The following is a 21,760-nucleotide window of genomic DNA, read 5'->3' on the forward strand; positions in this document are numbered from 1 at the left end:
AAAGGTTAGTAATCCTCTAGAGAATCTCTTAGAGTAGCAAACTTACACTGCTCGTGCATGTCCAGGAGACTGTTGCTCAGCGCACTGCGCTTCAGCTGTTGCGTGGAATCGGCCGAGTTGGGTGCCTGCTCCCCGGCTGCCTGGGATCCCGCCTGATAGGGACATGGACACACCTCCACATCGGCCACACCGCTGTCCCGGTTCTCGGCATTGCCGGGGGCCCGGTTGCGCGCCGACTTCTGGCGCTCCAGCTCGGCCTCGATGCGCAGCGACTCCATTTCGTCCATTTCGCTGATCGACTCCTTGAGGTCCTCGGCAAACTTGCAGCGGTCGTGCTCGTTGCGGGCATTGAACGTGATCAGGATCTTGCCGTCCACCTTCTGCGACAGCTGGATGCAGAACGGATAGTTGGGCATGTCCAGCAGCGTCACCACAGTGCCGCACAGCGGGAAGCTGTTGCGGAATGTGTACGTGACTGAGGTCTTCTTTTTGCTGAAGATCTTCGTGATGACGAGCAGATCGTTGAAGAGGAACACCTCCCGCTGGTGCACACCCGGTCGCTCCTTCTTGTTCACATCGGGGATTTCGTAGAGGCGGCAGTAGCAGACCAACCGGCGATGGGGCAGGGCCAGATTCGGTTTCTTGCCGACAATGGTGGCCTGGACCTTCATCACCTGAGTGACGTGGTCGCTGCCGGGCTTGAACTCGTCCGACTTGACGCGCTCGTAGATGCCGGTCAGCATGTCCTTGTCGATGTCGTGGCAGTCGTCGATGCCGCGCAGGTTCTTGATGAAGTCCTCGACGCGCATCCGACGCTCCGGTTTCAGATTGGGCGTATGCAGATCCGTGTTCAGCATGATGATGGCAAAAGCCAGGACAAAGATCTACGGATAAGAGGGTAACAGGTTAGTGGGTCTACTAAAGTCTAAGTATATCCTGATGACTCACCGTATCGGATGATCTTAGTCGCCCCACGATATCGGCATTGCACTCGCAGTAGCGCTGCGAGAAGATCTCCATCAGACGTTCGATCTTCTGCGCCTCACCCGGCATCCGGAAGTAGGCCTGGAACTTGCGCAGAGCCACATCCACCTGCCGGCCGGACAGGTCCAGCTCCATGGCGAAGCAGCTGAGCACAGCCATGTTGAACTGGTTCTGCAGGTTGCCCAAATACTCGCCGATCATCTGGCGGGAGAGACCCTTACGGGTGATCAGGAACCGGGCCACTCCCTGGGGCGTGTTCTCGAGGAAACCCCGCCGAATCAGATAGGTGATGCCCTTCTCCGGCTTCTTGTTGAAGAGATTCAAGCCGACGCGGTACTGCCTCTTGCGTATCGTCTCCGACATCTTGTAGTTCTGGGCCACCCCAGCGGCCGCGGCCGCCGCCTGCAGTTGCTGCTGCTCGTGCTGCTGCTGCTCATGCTGCTCGTATTGGGCGGCGCTCGTGTGCGAGGATATAGCATGGTCGTCGGCCGGGGGCAGTCCACCCACTGCGGTGGCAGCTGCCACTGCGGCCTGCATCTGGGCGGCATAGCCACCAGCTCCGCCGCCAACTCCATGGCCGGGGGCTGCTCCAGCCGAGTCCGCGGAGTGGGTGGAGAACTGCTGGGAGCTGTTCAGGGCTGTGCCGCGCTTCCATGTGTGGGGGGAGTTGCTGCGGTCCGAGCCCAAGTCACTGTTCATGTTGCGCTCCGCGGAGGTGACACTCGAGTCCGAGCCGGAGCTCTGCACGGAGGTCAGGCTGCCGTTCTCCGCCGTCTTGCAGAGCCCGTTGGTTCGCAACAGCGACGGAGGCGGTGGCGTCTGTCGCTGCAGCAACAACAGCTGGCTCTGCTGCTGGGCGGTTATGGAGCTGGTCCGCTTGGGCACCTCCGGCGGCACCTTCTTGCCGCTGCCACTGCCCCCACTGCCGCTCCCTGTGCTGCCGCTGCAGCTGGGCGTGGGCGTGGTGCTGCCGCCCTTGGGTCGCATATAGATCTGGGCCGCCGAGTAGTAGGGCGTGTGCGGGGAGTGGCCGGTGGTGTTGGCGCTGCTGGAGTTCACCCAGGAGGCGTTCAGAGAGGTATCCGCCGAGCTGGCATAGCTCAGGTCATGTGGCGAGCCATGGTAGCTGGTGTAGTAGGCGGCCGCTGTGGGCATGGCCTGGGCGTTGTAATAATGCGGCTCGGCGGCATGCAACAGATTCACGTGAGGATGCGAGGCCAAGGCACCAGAACTGGCCGTTGTGCTGGCTATGGAGGCGGGGGAGGCTCCTGTTTGATAGAATTTCGATTTAGTTAGTAGGGGTTACTAAGTAGTTTAGTCACTTGGATTAGGAGGCACTATTCTTGAAGATTTCATCATGAATGCTTTTGGAACCTGACCTGCATTCCATTAGAGAAACTCATTCAAGTCCTAAAAGTTAATCGATGTTTTATAATTCCACCCATAAAGATAAAATTCCCTACAAAGTTAAGACGCAAATAATTTACTTTCCTTTTAAAAAATCTTAATTTATTCAAGTATTTACTTAAACTTGAAAGAAATGTTTACCTTTTAACGGTCAAGGCTTACAGTTCGCTACCCTCAGGAAAGTCTGAAAAGGTCACCATAAACCCCCGATAAGGTAAACCAATAAAAACCACTTCATGGAAATGCTAAAAAGTTAAGGGGGGTACTGCTCACCAGAAATAATAAAAAAAGGAAGCCACTTTCCAAAGAATATATGCAAACTCAAAGATAGTATTTCTTCCTCAAAGATAGTTACCATCCAAGCTATCCAAGCTATCCAAGTTATCTCTCCAGACACTCACCTGACTGACTACGCGGTATGGGACTGCAGTCCAGCTGACGTCGCTCCCGCATGGAAAGTGAACGCGTGGGCGGTGTCCGCGATAAGCCCGGAGAAGCTGCTCCCGGTGGACCCGCCATGATCGTGACACGTGGCTGTTGTTGTTGTTGTTGCTGGTGTTGTTGTTGCTGTTGCTGCTGTTGCTCCAGTTGAGATTCTGTAACACTGCCATAGGCTGAGGAGGTGGAGGTATTGGTGGCATCCGCCTCGGCCAGGGTCATGTTGCTGGCCGTAACGACCATGCGCCGGGATAGACGCTTCTCGGCCTTGGCCATGGCCGTGATGGAGGCGAACTTCTTCACCATCATGTAGTGGCGGAAGGCGCGCTGAATGGTCACCGCTGCGTTGCGGGCTCGCAGACCGCCGTACTTGCGCTCCAGCAGCTCGATCTGCTTCTCGAGCAGATCTTGCGAGAGTTCGTAGCTGCAGAAGATGGAAGAAAAGTATCTGATAAGTATCCGATCGAGTATCCGGTTCTCGAATATGCCGCCGCCTAGCTTGCTTCGAAATTTGCAAATAACTGTGAATGTGAGGAGACGCCCGCCGCCGCTATAGACCCCGATAAGATACCGCCACGAGTATCTTTTGAATACAACGAGTATCTTTGGCGTCGTCGACCTGATTAGACTCTGCGCTCTTGGAGGGGCGGCTATAATAATATGGCCCATTGGCACAGGCTGACTAATAAGCTATAGATTCCTAGTCACAATTACCCGATTAAATTGGCAATTAAAATGGTATTTTTGGGAGATCCCCCCAATTCTCCCCACTGCTGTCTTTTGTTTGCAAAAATCAGATGATGTACTGCAGTCTTCTATCTGCTATCTTGTGACGAAAGAGAGTATCTTATCTGAAAGATACCAACTGGATACCTTTTTCACCACGATGATTTGGCCAAAATGGAGGCTAATGGCGAACAAAGTCCAGAGTCATTAAGGCACACTTTTTGCTTCCATAGATAACTTAATTAGATCAGCGATAAGGGGCTACTGTAAGATACTTTATAAGGCTCTTAATGACCCTAAGAATCGTCTACAGTTGCTAGACTAAGTTTATAGTTTAGTTTCTTAAACAAAAAACAAATACTTATCAAGAATCGTGGTATAAATTCTTGAAGAATTCTTCAACTGATAAAGTGATTAACTTTTCACTCCATGACTGGTCTCTGACATATCGCTAAGAACTGATAAGTTTCCATCTCTGATCTGTGACCTTATCAGAGTGGAGGTTTAAAAATAAGTACTATATTTATGGTAGACTTTCTTCCAATTAATTTAATAATCTCTCCAATTCTAATTCGAAAAACCATCTGCTGTTCGTTAGTGTTGATTTTGGAGGTCCCTACCCATGGCTCCCCTAATAAAGTTACCCAAAGATAAGGCCGATTTCCCGGAAAACTCCCCCCAAGCTGAGAAATAAATCCCCCAAGCTCCCACCCCTCAGGCTTGATACTTACGCCGACTGCGCCCTTGTCCGCTTGAGGACATCCCCTCCATTCCGGATGGAGTTCTTCTTGTGCATGCCCTGCTGCTGCTGCTGTTGCTGGTGCTGCATCATCACACTGGTGGCTCCGGCCCCCAGACCAGTGCCAACTCCACTGCCCGCTATGACCACCGCCCCACCATGGCCATGATGATGGCCATGCCCGTGGAGCATGTGATGGTGGTGGTACTGACCCGCCACCTGGACATAGTGACCGGTGGCGGCCTGGTGGAGGTGCTGGTGGTGATGCTGCTGTTGCTGTTGCTGCTGCTGATGGCACGTGGGATACTGCTGGATCTGGTAGACCATCTGGGGATGCTGTTGCGCAGGATAGTTGATGGCGGCGGAGGCGCTGTGGGCCCCGGGAGCATAGTGGTTCTGCAGGTAGACATAGCCGCCGACACTGCTGCCGTCGGTGGAGGTACTGACGGATCCCTGGGGTGGTGCGCCAGCCAAATCGTACTGGGTGGAGCCACTGCGTTCCAGGCTCTTCTGGGGAAAGCTGAAAGTAGAAGAAATACAAGATATTGATTAGTTTTTTGGAATATTATTTGGAGTATAAATCTTCCATTGACATCCAGAGGTGTGTGTTGTCTTTCAAAAACCCAACCTTAAAGCTATTTTTTATCGAAAAACCCGATAAGAGAACTTTCGTTTTCTGGGTCAGGCTGGGCGCGGGGTTCTCCTACCTTTCGCCAATTATAAAACCCGATATGCAAATGATCATGATGGCTGCTCAAGATCTATAAACTGGGCAGAGTCTGGTCTGAGTCTGGGAGATGATCACACATAAGGCACACTGGTAGATATATAGGTAGATATCCGCTAGATCGTTTTAATTAATCCACTTCTGAATGATATGTCGGTCTTGCGGGGAGGAAGCACTATGGAAGACCCGATCCCGTTCGCGTTCGCGTTTCAACTAAACCGAGCCCTCTGCGAGTGCCCGGCAAGGTGAGAGCAGCGTAGGCACTGCGCAAGCGCGTCGGCGTCCCTCTGTCATTCTGTCCCTTTCACGCATCAAAACGTGTTTCGCATGCCTCATTAAGTGCGTGTGCGTGCGAGGGAGTAGGGAACACCTACTACTCAGGCCTTCAAACGAAGCCCACACGAAAATGCATCTGTTTTTGTTTAGAACTCGTCGGGTTACCCAAAAAAAAAAAGAACAATTGAGGGGCTCTTCAACAAAGGAACAGGAAAAAAATATAGAAATCCCAAGTGTAAAAGGATCCATTAGCCGACAGAGACAGACAGACATAGAGAGGGGGATGGCACTACCAAAGCCATATGCTGGATGGAAAGTAAAGGAAATTATTAGCCAACGATGACAAACTTATAGATAGGTGCAGGATCAGTTCAGGATCTGTTGAGATCTTTCCAGTCTCTAAGACAGGATGCAACAATTGAGGTGATCATAAAGGAGATTTTTGCAGGGATAAATAGAGGAAAGAGAGAGAGATTCTATGGGGGGTTGGGGGTTAAGCAACAGATGAGACTCAGAAGAAAGAGAGGTATTTTGAGAGATATTTCTGAGATTTTTCATTGAAACTTTTCTACAGAATCTTTCAAAGTCGGTGTTTTTTTAAAAATAAGGTATAAAAAATGATAAAGTTTTATAAGGCAAAGGTCAAACCTAATATACCTATAGATAGCTTAAAGAAGTTTCAATAGAAAATCAAAGAAATATGTATTAAACTATATTTAAGATATGGTATTATAATATAGTCTTTCCACCTCTGTACCTTAAACTCTTTAAACTCATCTGTAGCCCTCATCCTCCTTAGATCTATTCAAAAATCACTATCCCTAGGCTCTTCCTTCTCTTCCTAATCTACTCACCTTAGTAGAATAATTGATTTCAGCTCATCTAGAACCTTAAACCTAAAAAAAGATCACCTTAAAATCATAATTCGATTCGGTCTTAATTCATTATCTACGAATGCCATTCCAATAGCTACCAAAAATCCAAAAACGAGAAATCTTTCCAAAATAATAAAGCACCACAGCTGGACCTTCTCTGTCAGAAAATAACAGAAATTAAAATTTCGAAGGCAGCTGCATATTTGCACCTAGCCAGGAGGAGTCGGTTGAAAAACAGGATCAGCAGGATTGCTATCCGAAGGATAACGAAAACATCAAATTGAAAGGGGCATCCTTTTTCCAGCCTGCACCTGGCGTGTCTTTGTGTGGGTTTTTTGTTTTTTTTTTTTTTTTTGTTGGGTTTAGGTTGCTTTAAAGGACAACAACAGCAGGTAGTTTTGCTCAGCAAACTGGCTTGTTATTGTAGCCACTACTCCGCACCACTCTCTGCTCTCTGGTCCTTTTGATTTCTTCAACAGAGTCCTGCTTTCGAGTCCAAACTCCGAAAAAGAAAAACATCTGCCACACGTCGCCCTAATTGTTTGCCGTTGCACGTTGCACATGTTTAGCTTCAGATACAGTTTGCACTGAGAGATACTTTTCAAAATAAACCGACCTTCTTGTTGAAATGTTGACCTAAAAAATAAAACTTTTTCTTTCAGTGTCTGTTGGCCTTACTGACCATCCCTCAGGCAAGTATCTACCGCATCTGAATATCTCGTATCTCGTATCTTGTATCTTGTATCTCAGCTGACACATAAGTGTCGTCGCTCGCGAGCCAGAACTGCCCTGCTGCCAGGGCCTCGTTGCAGTTGCCACTTCCTCCTATTTTGTATGCAACAAGTGCCTCAGATTATTGACGTGACCGCTGACCGCCTTTCCCGAAGCGCACTCGACCCGTAATTATTATTGATTTTACATTAGTTTTTTTTTTAAAAAGGCTTAACGCTTATGGAGTGTGCCACAAGCAGGCCAGACAGTTGGGGTTGGGGGCCTAGACCCACCCCGACCCAAAGTAAAAGTACAAACAGACCGCTTCTGCCTATCGCATGCCATGTATTTCCCACATGAATATCAATATCAACAGAACGACCATTTTAGGCAATTGAATCATTCCGGGCATCCTGCCGTCGGTGACAGTCTCCACCCTGGTTGGATCTCCTCATGGGTCGGTTAGCCTCCAGAAGGAACAGCTGCCGGTCGGCGGGCGCATCCTGGTTTTGCAGGAAAATGGCCAACGGGACGCCCAGAATCATCAGGACCACACAGGCATAGGCCAGGAGGAAGTAGGTCATGTCCAGGCCGGCCAACTCCTCGAGCTTAGTGACCGACTTCTCCAGCAACATCATTATAAGCATGCTGACGGTTGAAATATTTTAAAAATTTGGAAAAACCCAAAAAAAAAAAAAAAGAAGCAAGTGAAGGATAAGAAAAGGATACTTTGATTCAAGAATTCTAGAATGTATAACACTCTTGAAAGTGGATGGTATGTATCTGTTATATAGTTGGCCCAAAAGTATGCAACATTTTTTCTATAAAAGCACCTTAACCTAACATCCACATGAAATCCACATGTATTTTACCCAAGTTTCAAACCAAAATAGCATTCCCCAAAAGAATATTTATGTTTTTAAGAGTTTTTTAATAAAAAAGACTACATTTCTGCTAACTGTAATACAGTAAGCTTAAATATATTATAAATTTTATACCGATAGACTGGTCTAAGAATAGCCAGCCCATAAAACCTCACCAGTCATAAGAACAATGCCGTAGAGTTCCATAAAGATAAGTGATATAATAAAGAATGTGGGCGATAAGAGCGGCACTTGGAAGAAACTTCCCATTCTTCCCCAATAATCTAATAAAGTTCTACACCCTTATTTCTTTCAGTGCCACCCACACAGCTGTTTCTAAATCCGAATCCAAATCTGGATCACGACGCTTACCTGACCGCCGTCACATGGTGCGAGGTGTGGGTCTGGGTCTCCTTGTGCCTGGTGGAGAGACTAACCACCGTTACGTGCCTGGTGGCAGTGCGCACCACCCGTCGCACCCGACTCCGCCCATCACCGACCACCACCACAATGGGCGGTGGTCGCTTCTCGTTATCGCTGCAATATTGCAGGAAGGATTCGGCGGCGCCCAGGTCCGAGTGGCTGCTGGAGTGGGCGGAGGAGGTGGAGAGGGGGGCCGGAACAGGCAGCTGTTGGCAGCGACGGGACTTGTGGTTATCGTGGCACCTCGACATTCTGGACTGATGGACTTGGAATGCAATTGAAGAGGGCGGGTGGTGGTGGTGGTGGTTACTTTCGCCTTCAGTGTCATGCAATTATTAATTGAATTTCCCTTTTTTTGTTGTTGTTTTCTTGTTGTTGTTACTTTCGTTGATTTATTAAAAAATCGATGGTTTCGATGGTTGATTTTTTATTGAATTTTTTAAATTTATTTACGATCGCCTTTGCATCATTCTTTGCCATTTTATCTTTGGTTTAGTTTTATTTCACTTTCCGCGTCGCACGACTACATAATTGTCATCGAAGACTATAAAAATAATGAATTTTTCACTATGATATTAGTTGAACTTCAAGTCGAACATTGCTCATACGCCCCGTATGCCACCGAGCTATTGAGAATGCCCTTCAAAACGCGTTTGTCATAAAAACAATACATAGAACTACACGGTTTATGGCTTGGAGAACCGGCAATTACTGGGGTTAGAAAGCCACTGAGAAATAGAGAATTAGAGAGAGAGAGGCAGAGGAGGAAAGGCAGGAAGGTAGGTCTATATAAGTCTCATATATAGAGAACCTTAGATACCAAATACCTAGTTTAGAAGAAATATATTTTTTGAATCATTTTTCCTGCTTAAATGATTCACTTTTCTTATAAGGAGAGTTATGGCATTTATTCATAAGACATGTCCATACTTGTCCAAAAATATCATAAAAATCTAGTTGAGAATTATAACAAGAAATACCCAAAATGACTCATCTTTTATAAGATCTCACTTGTAAGCCCTCTCTATGATCGTTCATAGCTTATAATACCCTTTAATTTTTTGCTCAACCTACTGACTACTTTATGCAGAATGACACTTGCATAAAAAACTAAAAATAAAAAAAACTAAACTGTTTTTTGTTTATTAAAGCGACAATGAGAGAGTTGCAAGTCGCAGTTCGCAATCTCATTCAATCAGCTTTTGCTTCTGTATCGCTTTTTAGGTCAGCTTGGATCGGTTGATCGTCGATCGGCAAGTAAAAGTCGCCACTTGTCAACTGCAGACTAGAAAAAATATAAAAAAAAAACAAGAAGAGAGAGTGGGGGAGAGACTGGCATATAAACAATATTCAAATTGAAAATGTGAGACACGCAGAGACATCGAAGCATAATAACATCCATTTGGCAATCGATCGAGACAGGTGTTTATATCCCAGACAGACAGACAGGCAGACGTGTTGAGGAAAAGTTGGAAAACTAATAGAATTTTTGGTTATTTTTTTTAGATTTCTAACTAACTAGATTTATAAGATATCGTGGGTGATCTAATTAGCTTGACAACCGCTGACCTGATCCACTTTGCACACAAAGGCCACCGAATGCCGACCAACCTCGTGATCATAAATCATATGAAAATTTATGTGAAAAGTGCGTGAGAATTTGCAATGAAAACAATGTGTGATACATCGCGAATAGAAAGGGAAACAAGATCCAAGATCAAGATCTCCATATGCCCATAAATATGCATGGTATGGTAGCCCCCACACTTTCTACCCGTAAATCTTGATGTTTCTTTTTTTTTTTTTTTTAAGTTCAAGAACCTTTTTTGAGAGCCTCCAGAAGAGACTTGAAACTGATCCCCAGGCAGAGACATCTCTGTTACAATTGTGACAACACTTGCCACTGTCTCTTCTCCATAAATACAAATATATATATATATAGTATATTATATACCGCATGAATCGAGTAAAAAGCTGTTCAAACAAACGAATTTCTGCTACGAGCTGACGATAATCTCACGACTGTGAGGCCCAGCCTTGGAACAAGTCATGGAATTATTGGCCAAAACAAGTCGCCTACTGCCAATAAACGCTTCAGGGGAGTTCTCAATCACAATCGCTTAGAATACCAGCTATACCAGAGAGCCCACTCACAAAACTCACAAAACTCACGAATCTCAGAAATAAAGAACAGAGACCTGACAACAGCTTTTAGTTGAATATTTTTTTTTTTTTTTTGTTATTTAGCAACTATTAGTGTGTGTTGTTATACTAGTTGTGCCCCCAAGTTGTGAGTGCCTGCCGGGCTGACTGCCTAGAACTATTCCAACTTGTTTCTTTCCGTCGATTCTAAGAAACTTTTGTTTGTAATTGCAATTTTGTTGAACAAGTTTTTGTTGTTTTTATAAGAAAATTCTGTTGCTTTTCTGGTTCATTTTTTAAATTATATGGTAGTATAGGTAGGTAGCTACCTTTGTTAATTATAAGACTAGTACTACCAAGTACTAGCAGTCTACCTTTAAAAAGTAACCTAGTTTTTCCAAAAAATTAGTTACAAAAAGCATGCTTTTTTTAATATTAAAGCTACTAAAATTTAAAATTCACCTTTTAATGGGTCTATAAAAATTTAAATAACATTCTCAATGAAACTAGTCTCCCATTTAAGTATGGTTATAGACATTTTTGGCTTTCAGCAGCTATTATTTTTAATTTTATTCAAAAAATCAATTTTGGGGAGTCATCACTGAATAAAAAAGAGGTGCTTTAGCTGCATCCGCTCTAGAGCACGACATCGAAAATCTATGGCTTAGGTTGCTACGGGTGTTGCACAGATAGCTGACTGGGTTTGCTTTTGTTTTACAGGTGTTCCTCCAATGCACGACCAACTGCAGCCACAATCAGTTGCAAAGCTGTTTTTCTTGCTTTTGTTGTATAATTATTTAATTTATAATTGTTTGTTGTACGCTCTCTGGCTCTCAGACAGATACAAAGACAAAAAAAACAACAAAGAGCAAGATTGGAGTTAAAATACTATAGATATATATTCTTTTTTTTCCCAGTGCACTTTCAGGGTATGGGATGTGGAAGTGGGTGGGGGAGAGACTTTCAGCCCGTGCCCGATGCCTTTTATTCACTTTCGTGTCATTAGTAACGGCGCACGTAACACAAAAAGCACAAACACACAACCACACACATACACACAGTTACTCCCTCTCTTCTCCTGAGTCAACTCTCTCTCTTCGGTAGGAGCTTGGAGCGGAAGAGGAAGTGGAAACACAATATGCAACAAACAACCAGCAACCATCCATCGCCGACTGCGGCGACGCAGCGTAATTGGGTGGCAGTGGCAACCGATTATTTAAGCCTGGCCAAGCGGCAAATGCAACAAAAACACAAAAAAGCAAGCTTAAAGCAGAGAATGAGTAATCCAAACATCCAAAAAGCAGCGTAAACGCACTGGAAAACGCATAAAATGCAAAATAAGAGCAAGAAGAGCAAGAGAGTCAAACACTGACTTGATTTTGTGGAATTGGAAGATCGGAGGCTTTCCAAGCTTTGTTTACCTTGCTAAATCAGCTGGTGGAGCAAAAAAAAAAGCATGCTTTTTTCAAGCAAATGTTTAAAATTGGAACTGATTATACATGGAAACTTTATGAATAAACATACATATGATGTTGTGGGCTTCACATTTTCTATTAAGACTACTATTTTTTCATCATGTATAAAAAAAAAGCCTGTTTTTTACTGTAAAAATCACCATAAAGAATGCTTTTTACTCAAAAATCTTAAATTTCAGCCTGATCCTAATTAGAATATTTATGAATAAACATATGATCTTGTTTGTCATAAAAATGGGCTTTAAATTTTCTATGAAAACTATTCTATTTTTCATACTTTATAAAAAAAGCATGCTTTTTCACCCTAATATTCACGAAAAAGTATGCTCTTTACCCGAAAAGCTTACAATTGAGCCTGGTCAGAATATGAATATTTATGAATATTCATTTGATCTTGTTTGACCCATGATACAATTATATAAGGTAGTCCATTCCACTGACATATCGTTCGGGTTTGCTCACTTAATTTCAAACTGTCAAACTGAAAGGTGATTTTGTTTTCATAACTTTAACCCTTAAGTGGCCAAGAAAAAAATGACTTTTTGCTATTATTGTCGCAAGAACGTGCTAGGCGTAAAGTTTGTGCTGTCCTTCATGTTTTTTTTTTTTTAATTTTTATCAGTTATTAATATCCTTTAAATGTAATTTAGCTAATTATACAGAATTATTAAATGGCAATCAAGACGATTCTGATGAGTGGTTGAATCTAGACTTTTCTCAAGCCGTCCAAAATATTAAAAACGAAGAGAACGAGCCTAAAGATTGCAATCTCCAATTTGATTGTGACGAACAATTTGAAGAGGTAAACGAGTTGACGGAGGATGCACTAGAATACCTGGCAGGTTTTGTCATAAAAAAATTACGTTTGTGTAATGAGCTAGCAGATGAGGCGACGTTTTCATATGTAGATGAGGTTTCGCGTGGAGGGCTGATGAAGCCTTCATCGACATTTAAAAACAAAATAAAACAACTTGAACTCATATTTTTACATATTGTTAAGGACACATTTCATATAACTACAAATTTAAAAAACAAATTTTAAATTGTTAAACGCCGCTGAGCATGTAGATATAAGTGTAAACATAAAAAAATTTTATTTTAAGATACGCATACACTTTAGAATTAAGAACTTAAACAAAAGATTGGCCATCCAAAAACAAAAACAAAGAATAATGTCAAACTCTAAACTTATAAAAATAAAATTATAAATACTACAACTCTTGTCATAACTAAGAAAAACTTTTAGCCCCATGCTCCATGTAAGGGTTAATCAAAGTACTGTATAGCCGTTTCACTCGCACTATTCAACGCTTACTATGTTAAAATAAAAATAATGCAGTTAAGTCAACGAATGGACTACCTTATATAATTGTATCATGGTTTGACCCAAAAATGTGCTTTAATTACTCTTCAAAAACTATTCTTTTTAAATCACTCTACAAATAACGACAAAGCATGCCTTTTATTCGAAATTTCCAAATTTGGGACTATTAATAATTTGAATTCCAATGAATAAGCAATTGATCTTGTATCTCTCAAATATAGGCTTAAAGTGAAGAATATAAGCTTGAAGAAAAAGCATGATTTTTCCCTCTAAAAATCATTCTTCACGAAAAAGCATGCTTTTTCAGTCTAAACTTATTAAAGTGGGACTGATCATGTCTATACTATTTATTTTTAACATTTATACTTTAAATTTTCAAGAAAAACTATACTTTTTTTCGATTCTTCATGAAAAAGCTTGCTTTTTCACTAAAAAAAATATAAAATTTTGGCTAATTATGGTATGAATCTACAGTAATTATACAAAAAACTATTACTTTTTAATCCTCTATGTCAAGTATTTGCATATCAAAAGCGGAAATAAGTTCCAAGCTTCCAATGCCTTTTAGAAAATACCTCCGAATACTCTACCCTCCAAAATACCCCTATGACTATGGCACGTTCTGGACAACGATAAAAAAAAGGTATAGTATAGTTACCCACAAAAAAACACTTAAAAAGCGAATGTTGCATTTAAAGTTCTCCCCCAAAAAAGGTGATTCAAAAAGCATAACCCTTCTACAGTGCGAAAACACGATGATTCAGCCATTTTGGCGGTCAATTCCTGCTGGCAAGGGAATGTTTTTGAAATTTTTGTGACTTTGAAAGCACATTCGTAGCACTTGCTACGAATTCAATTACAAAATAATAGAAATTTCCAGTCGGATCCACACTCAAGCCCCAAAACACACCATACACACGCGATTTATGTTGATAGTTGTTGTTTTTTATATTTTTTTTATTTTGTTGTTTTTTGTGTGTGTTTGCCGAAACGTAACGGGGCAGTGGCCGTGGATCCCGCTCTTTCTCTGCTGCTCCCACTCTCCCCCCTTCTGTATTTCTCAGTGGCACCCTCGGGTAAACACAAAAAATTAGTATTTCTTTTCAAGTTTATTTTTTTTTCCAAATTCAAAGATTTATAATTATTTTGGATAATCTTTAAAATCTTTATAATTTCTATATCTTTTTTTCAAAATTAATTTCAACTGTTATTGTTTTTTTTTTCGGTGCAATGCTGCCGTTGCTGCCGCGGCACTATTGTTTTTGTGATACTCGGCTGGAGAAAGGCGATTTTCTCTTTAATTATATTTTATTTTTTTACATAAAAAATTGTGAGCTATGTTGTTTTTTCATGGTTTCCGTTTTGTTTTATTCGGTGGTGTTTTTGTTTTTTTTTTTTTATTATTTTTTTGTGGCATGGGGACACGATGGTGTCAAATTAATAAACCGGCCCTGCCTTGACAACAATAGCCAACTCTCGCAATGGTTGGTGCGTGTATTTTGCAATTTTCTGTATAATTTTGTTGTTTTTTTATGAATATTTTTTTTGTGGCTTTTCTTTACTCACACTCGCACACACACACTCAAACAATCACTTGATTTTTTTTTTTGTGTTTGCACATCAATTTGCATGGAATTGATTAAAAATTCAATTTCGAAATTTCGTTAAATTTTTATATGGATATGCCAAGTTGCCAAAACAGAATCATTAATTGAACAATATTCGGTATATATACAATTCGAATAAAACAATGAAACACACACGATCGATCGATTGCGGACTGCGACGCGGGCAGCGCTGTCGACTGCGAAAGGTGTTGACTGACTGACTGCGACTGCGACTGCAATGACGACGAAAAAAAGGCGGCCACGATCGTAGAGCAGAGCGACGTGTGTGCTGCCTTCACGAAGCTTTGAGTGAGACTGAGTGTGTTGAGAAAAAAAATGCGGTGCGAGAGGCAATCCATTCAGGTCCAGTGTTCGAATTGAAAGCAGGTGAGTGAGAGAGGGCAGCAGTATGTAGGTGTGTGAGTGAGCTTGATTGTTTTGTAGTTGTTTTTGTTGTTGTTGGTATTGGCAATAGTCAAGTTTGTGGGCCACTTAGAGAGCTGGCTAATTTCGTTGTTATAATTGTCATAAGCTTTGTTTTTTTTTATATTTTGTATCTATTTACAGAAACTATTAAATCCATAAAAAAAAACAAATAATGTAAATGATAAAATAAATAAAAAAAAATAGATACATATAAATAAATAAACAAAGAAGAATAATACATAAGTATATTCATACAAAAATGTTTTTTAAACAAAATTACGTCACAAAGAAACCTTATTTAAGAATCTTTCAAAAGAAAACTTTATAAACATTACGGAAAATTTAAAAAAATATATAAAAAATTTCAGAAACTTTTAGTTTTAGTTTTAGCTTTTTAAACCTCTATTGTTGTTAATATTATCCTTAAACCCTTATTTATTTTACATAACAAAAACCATATAAGTTTAAATATTTTGTTTCCTACCCAATCAAATTTTTAAACAAATTTTTTAAATTATTTTTTAAAACTAAATTTATAACTTTTTTTTTTAAACTCACACACCTGTGCACTTGCCTGCACATTAGATCTCCTGCTCTCTCTCTGCCCGGCTCTCTTTTTGATGGCTAGACTCTAGCTACATGAATAACCGTTGACGTGTGCTGTCACAGTGGGCCTAATTGACATTATATAACCCTCGAGCCATTATTAAAATGCAGCCAACTGACATAAGCACACATATAAGTATGTACAATCCCATGTCGAATGCAATTACCCGCATTATTTGCATTTTAAACTAAATGTTGTTCAGATTTGAAAAAACTTAACGACAAATCCGTTCATCTTTGAGTGTGTTTTCCCCACTTGAGAGCCATTGTCGAATTGGGTAATTGCAAAACAGATCCAAAAACACACACACACACACGTACCACACTGAATGGTAGTCGTAAATCGACAAACAGTCGTAAAGAGGTGTAAATTCGTATGCAAATAGCACTCACAAATACAAAGAGAAACTGCTGCACACACACACACTCTCTTTCAAGCCAGACTTGGGGACTGTAGGGGAAGAGAGTACTAAGCTTGGCGCTCTGAGAGAACAACAACAGCTGGTGCAGCGACAATAAAATAATAATATTAATACTTTGTTTAATATCTGTCTATATTAACTTCGAGATTAAAAATAAGAACAGCTGTTTTCTAAAGAAAGTAAATATTTAATTCTAAAGATCAAATATCTCAAACCTTATCCGAAACTAAAACACCCCTCACCCTGTGGGTCATATGAGGTATATCGATTGTGCCTCCCCTGGTGCGCCTGGTGGCTGGTACTCGCACTCGCTCTGTCTCGAGCCATAAGCTGAGCTTACGTTACGCTCAGGTGACTCACGAACCGAACCGAACAGCCGCTCTGCTGTGAAGGGCGAAGCGGGGGCGCTTTACTGCTTCTGCTCGCTGCTGATGTTTTTATTATTTTTGTTGTAATACCCGCTGACGTCCAGGCCATATGGAAGAGAGCCACCGACCATATGTGCATGCATGCCATGCACTGTACAGTACAATTATTACGGCCAGGCTTGGATCTCTAGCTGGTAGTTGGTAGTTAGTCGCTTGCGGCGGCCCGCTAACAAAATGGGCAGCGTAATGCCTCACTGGCTAGGCTAGCGTTAAGCCCGATGACTATGACTGTACAAGTATTAGTGAGTATCTGTGTTTCAGAGACAACAAACCATTTATATCCGGACCTGCGGCCTGTTTTGACTTTTCATTGAAACTTGCTGCTGCACAGAAATTAAATTTTAGACACGTTTAAGGTTTACTTCCGAAAAAATCAAGGGGGGTATAGATATCATCATGCTATCCAATAGTATTTAATTATTTTTTTTTCAGTGCACAAATGACGCTGTCAGATGCGGCATCGTTAAAACTCAAGTCGTAAAGTCCCCTCCATCTCCGGGCCCTAGCCTAGGCTGCTGGATATTAACGCATTAGGTACAAGGTACACAAACCCATTTGCCATACTTGTCTGTGGCAGAGACTCGGCTGTTATGAAACAATAAACAACCGTCAACCGAAAAGCTCCGAGGGTTGCTACAGGGATTTTAATTAAGCCCCAAAATCATCAGCTATCAGTTAACAGCAGGGGGTGGTGTGGGGTCTAATTGCAAAAGTAATTCTGCTGAAGACCTTTAATTAGAAAGGGGAGGTTTTCTGATAAACGAAAATGATTAAAAATGTTAACAAGACAGGTATACCTCAACCTCTAAACAATACAACCTCCCCCCCTGTTCATTTAGTAAACATCTTAAATCCCCTCATATACTAACTTTGCCTCACTAGACCCTTAGTATGCCTCACTAAACCCCAAGCCTGACCTTAAGCATTTTGAACCCAATTTGTAAACACACGAAGGGCGGTCAGGTAGGAGATGCCATATGGGTACCACAGACCTTCAGACCGCCCCGAAAACAGAGACTCAGCAAAACGTATTGCGAGAGCTTATAGGGGGGGAACCTCCCAATCGCCTCCCCAAGATATCTCCACCCGATTCCTACCTTCAACTTGCCGCTGGCGGGGCCATTGAATTGCTCATTCGGTCATGGCTACACGGCTTTGGCTTTTGCCTACTGCCTCACCGGCTTTTTGTTTATTTTTTTCATATATATATATATATATATATAGCATGTATATATATATATATATTGTTCAGGTTCATTAGAAAGTGAACGCTGAGCTGGGAGACAAAATGCAAGACAATGGTGCTTCCAAGTCGAAGGGGTCTGGGTATCGCGGCTAATGAAGCCCGACAGGGCCAATATCGAGCCAGGGATCGGATCACGATCGAGATTCACTCCACTCTGTCATTAAGGTTTGTAGGGGGTAATGTCATTACTACTGTTTCAGTTTTCACTTTTATGGATTTTTACTCGAACTTCAATTGGTAGGGGTAGGGGACTAAAAATTAGGGTAATAATACCAAAAACAGAGATACTTGTTAGTTAACTTCCTTTTTCTTCAGGGACTTCCTGAACCCCTTAAATCTATAACTTAAACCCCTCTATAGATCCTTTTGAAACTTCCTAATTTTAATTATTATGAAAACTTCTTTCTATCAGACCTATTAAAGGGTATTGTCATCTTCGATTCTTTATAATAATCCCAATTGATCGTTCAATTAAATCAAAAGTATAGCGTACGCATTCAAAGATCAGCCAGTGACGGATGATGAGATACAAATGAAAATGTTGAAAGAAACCACGAAAGAGAAATATAAAAGGAGGGGGAGGGTGCCTTCGAGATACAAAGATACAAAGATACAACCAAAAATTATGTTAGTGGGAAAATTTTTGTGGTTTCATGAAGTACTCGACGGAATCGCAGTCCGAACTTCACTTTCACTTGCACTTCGTCGGCCATGAATGAAGCCCCCAAGCCCCCTAACCCTGCTAGCTGCCTTAGCTGCCCACTGTCTTTACTTTTCTCTCTTTTTCTTATTTATTTTTTAGGTTTATTTTTTTGGATTTTTTTTTTAAGTGCTGCTTCCATACCGCCACTGGCGCCTTCATCAATCAACGTGCGGCGGGCGAGTATCGCTCGATGCTCATGTGGCACAATGGGAAAGTTCGCCCACAAGGGTTCTGGTGCGCTCGTTAGGCTCTAAATCACGTACCAGCCGCCCACTTGCCTCCCACTTTCAGTCTTTACACCCCTAACTATGAGGTGCACTTAGAAAAAATATATAAATATTTAAAAGAAATGTATTTTAAATAAACTTTTATAGGGATATCTCTCTTCATGGAGCTTAGAACTAAGATCTTTTTAGGAAGAAGTCATCATTAGTCTCCGATATTTCTCTCTGTGTAGGCTTTTGTTTATCTTCACTGCCTGCTGGGCTCTTTCATTGACTTTCGTTTTGATTTTTCATTGGAAAATTCGTGTTTACAAGCGATTAGCAGCTGATTATTATTTTTATTATTATTTGAAGTCTGCTCTCCTCCACAACCAATTGAATTTCTTGATTTGGTGCTATTGTGGTGCTTTCTTCTGGATGCCCGAAGAAAGATTCAAAAAAATCTCAAGAGAGCTTTACATAATCCCACAGAGTGACCACAAATGGTCATCATTATGCAAAGTCACTACTTTTGGGATGGTCAGTGATGGTCTCTGTCTTTAAGATTCTATTTGTGGCAACAGAAGCTAATGAACTTGAATTTTTGGGGGTTTTGGACAAACAGAGTTGAGTATTTATTATTTAATTAAGTCCTATTCCATATCAGATTCATGGCTCACTTCCTGCCAGGCCCTGAAATAAATAAGCCCTGCTAGTTTCCCTCTAAAATCAAACTAAACACTGTTGGATTAATTCTATAGAAATTGCATTACCTGGCCGGCAGGTAATTTCGTCAGATTCAATTCAATGCAAATTACCAAGCCAGCCAACAGCTACTGGCTGGATTGGGAAATTGGCAACAGAGCCAGACAAAAGATACAAATAAAACACTTTGTAGCAAGTTCTGACACTGAAAGAAATTTACCTAAACTTTGAAACTAAAAGAAATTGAAATATTTAATAAAAATACTAAGAAAGAACTTGAATTTCTTAACTATTCTTATCTATAAAATATTATTTATTTTATCTCCTATTTTTTGGTTAAAAAAGACTTCCAGTATAGGGTATCTTAAGCATTCAAGAAGCGTTTAACTAAAAGCCGGCTTCAAGAAATTTGGCTCATACATAACTAGGACGACTGCTGCAAGAACTGGTTAACTTGGTGTGTGTGTGTCAGTGTGTGTGTGTGCCAACAACCGGCAACCAACAACCAACAACCGGCAACTTTTCCGCCCCAACCTCCCTACCCAGCCAGGCCCCTCCTCCCCTGCCGCCTACATGCATGACGTCAACTTCCCCAACTGGTTTCGCAATTTTAATTTAGATGCTTTCATGCGGCGATGCTCATCGGGTTTTCGGGGCGACTTGCAAGAAGTTAGTACCAGGCATGTCAGTACCACCTCATCTGAATATATATATTTTGCTTCTTTTTTTTTTTTGTTTGGAATTAGGCCTACAAACCCCAAAGCCTACTAAAATAACCAATGAAGATCCAGTTGAAACGGGAAGTGAACGATTTGGTTTCCACAACTCCACAGAAAATAAAACTTAGTGACAAGTTATAGATATTTAAGAGGTGACTTTATAGGGTTTCTATATCTTTTAATTATTAATCTCTCTCTGTACACAAATATTTGTTTTATTTTTTATTAAAAGTCTGGCATTCAATTAGCGTTTGGAGAAAAGTAAACTAACAGACTCTGGAAAATCTCAGGTCCGATGAACTGGTAGTAGGGTCACGTGGTCTTAGTGGGTAATCACTGTCCAGAGTAATCACCTTAAAAGCGGAATAGGGCGACAACACAATAGTAGTGGCAGTAAAAGTGAGAAAGTCATTAAATAATCCCACGACTTTCAACTACTACTCGGAAAAGTCAGAGAAGAAGAGGAGCAGAGACTGTTGGAAAATCTGAAACTACTTCCCATCCATGATTGCATGATGGGAGGAAATAATGTCATACTTTTGAAGCTTCCAGATCCAGTAATCGGAGTAACACACACAATGAAAGGGAAAAATCCAATTAATTTTAATGAATTTTTTATTGTTTTATTAGTCATAAGAAATAAAAACAAGGCAGTACAGCCTTCTATTTATAAGAAAAAAAAGTGCATGACGAATACTACAAATAATATATATTACACGGGAGGTTTATTTTCGCGCCGATAGCTAAGGAATTTATAGATATTTCCTAGAGACTTTTCAGTAAAAAAAAAAAATAATAATCTTAAATGTTATTTATAATTTAAATTTTTTTATTTTTAAACTAATTACATTTTAAATGAGTCTGGAAACCTCACTGATCATTAAACACTTTCCCTCCCTAATCGTCTACCAATAGACTGCGATATGGTTCAATAATTTCGAACTTTTCCACCAATTTTCAGGTGGTTTCAGGTAAAGCCAACCCGGATATAGTAAACCCAATTACTGGTCATATACACATAGCCCTTTAGAGAGCTCCATACCTTGGATTAGATAATAAATGTTGTTGCCAGTCTTGTACATATAATCACGTGTTTATCGCTGGAATTTTCATGCGCGTGCCTCTGTCGTGGGAGTTCTGTGTTTTTTTATATATAAAGAATAGCAATCCCACAACCCATTCTCCCACTCCACCCCCCTCACAAAGACAACACTGTATACTCATCTATGTATTTTTATGCTAAAATGTCAGAGTTCAAGGCTTTTAATGGCAGCTGCACAGGCAATGCCGCATAAATAGGAATTTCGGGTATTTTCCAACTGCTCGCTGAGCTCGAAGTAATTTGTGAGCTACTCTAACCACTTTTCTTTCTATTTTCTTCTTGAGGAAAATTCTTTTGTGGAAAAATGGTACACCCCCTGGCGCCACCTGTGCAGCTATCGGGGGGAACTAAGCGAATTTTTTGCAAACTTTATTACATACTTTTGGGGATATTTTATCCGAACTTGTTGAAGGAAAACTATTTTTTATATTTTGAAGTAAGTTTTAGACTGAAATTAATGATAATAATGATAAGAAATATTTT

At 41.3% G+C, this 21,760-nt stretch overlaps 2 protein-coding genes across 6 annotated transcripts in view; both read right to left on the reverse strand.

Moving 5' to 3' along the window:
• Window positions 1-21,760, reverse strand: part of siz (Brefeldin-resistant Arf-GEF family protein schizo) — a 40,167-nt gene that overhangs the window by 1,242 nt on the left and 17,165 nt on the right. For 2 of the 5 annotated variants that reach the window (XM_017240458.3, XM_017240460.3), the window contains exons 2-5: window positions 4,287-4,814; window positions 2,793-3,253; window positions 949-2,252; window positions 47-884 (exon numbers count right to left, since the gene is read on the reverse strand). In XM_017240458.3, the coding sequence (XP_017095947.2) occupies window positions 47-884; window positions 949-2,252; window positions 2,793-3,253; window positions 4,287-4,814 (3,131 nt within the window). Of the gene's footprint in view, window positions 1-46; window positions 885-948; window positions 2,253-2,792; window positions 3,254-4,286; window positions 4,815-5,001; window positions 5,231-8,118; window positions 8,714-14,676; window positions 15,038-21,760 lie in introns of those variants that run through there. The other 3 variants (XM_043214227.2, XM_070280591.1, XM_017240461.3) reach the window with 3 other exon arrangements.
• LOC108124687 (uncharacterized) lies at window positions 7,209-7,577 on the reverse strand. The gene has a single exon (XM_017240462.3). The coding sequence runs from the start codon at window positions 7,528-7,530 to the stop codon at window positions 7,270-7,272; it is 261 nt and encodes an 86-aa protein (XP_017095951.1). The 5' UTR covers window positions 7,531-7,577; the 3' UTR covers window positions 7,209-7,269.

Source organism: Drosophila bipectinata, chromosome 3L (genome assembly GCF_030179905.1).
Source record: "Drosophila bipectinata strain 14024-0381.07 chromosome 3L, DbipHiC1v2, whole genome shotgun sequence".
Classification (NCBI taxonomy): Eukaryota; Metazoa; Arthropoda; class Insecta; order Diptera; family Drosophilidae; genus Drosophila; species Drosophila bipectinata.

Excerpts from the sequence above, each read along its gene's own strand:
- LOC108124687 (XM_017240462.3), bottom strand. The coding sequence starts at position 7,530 with ATGCTTATAATGATGTTGCTGGAGAAGTCGGTCACTAAGCTCGAGGAG.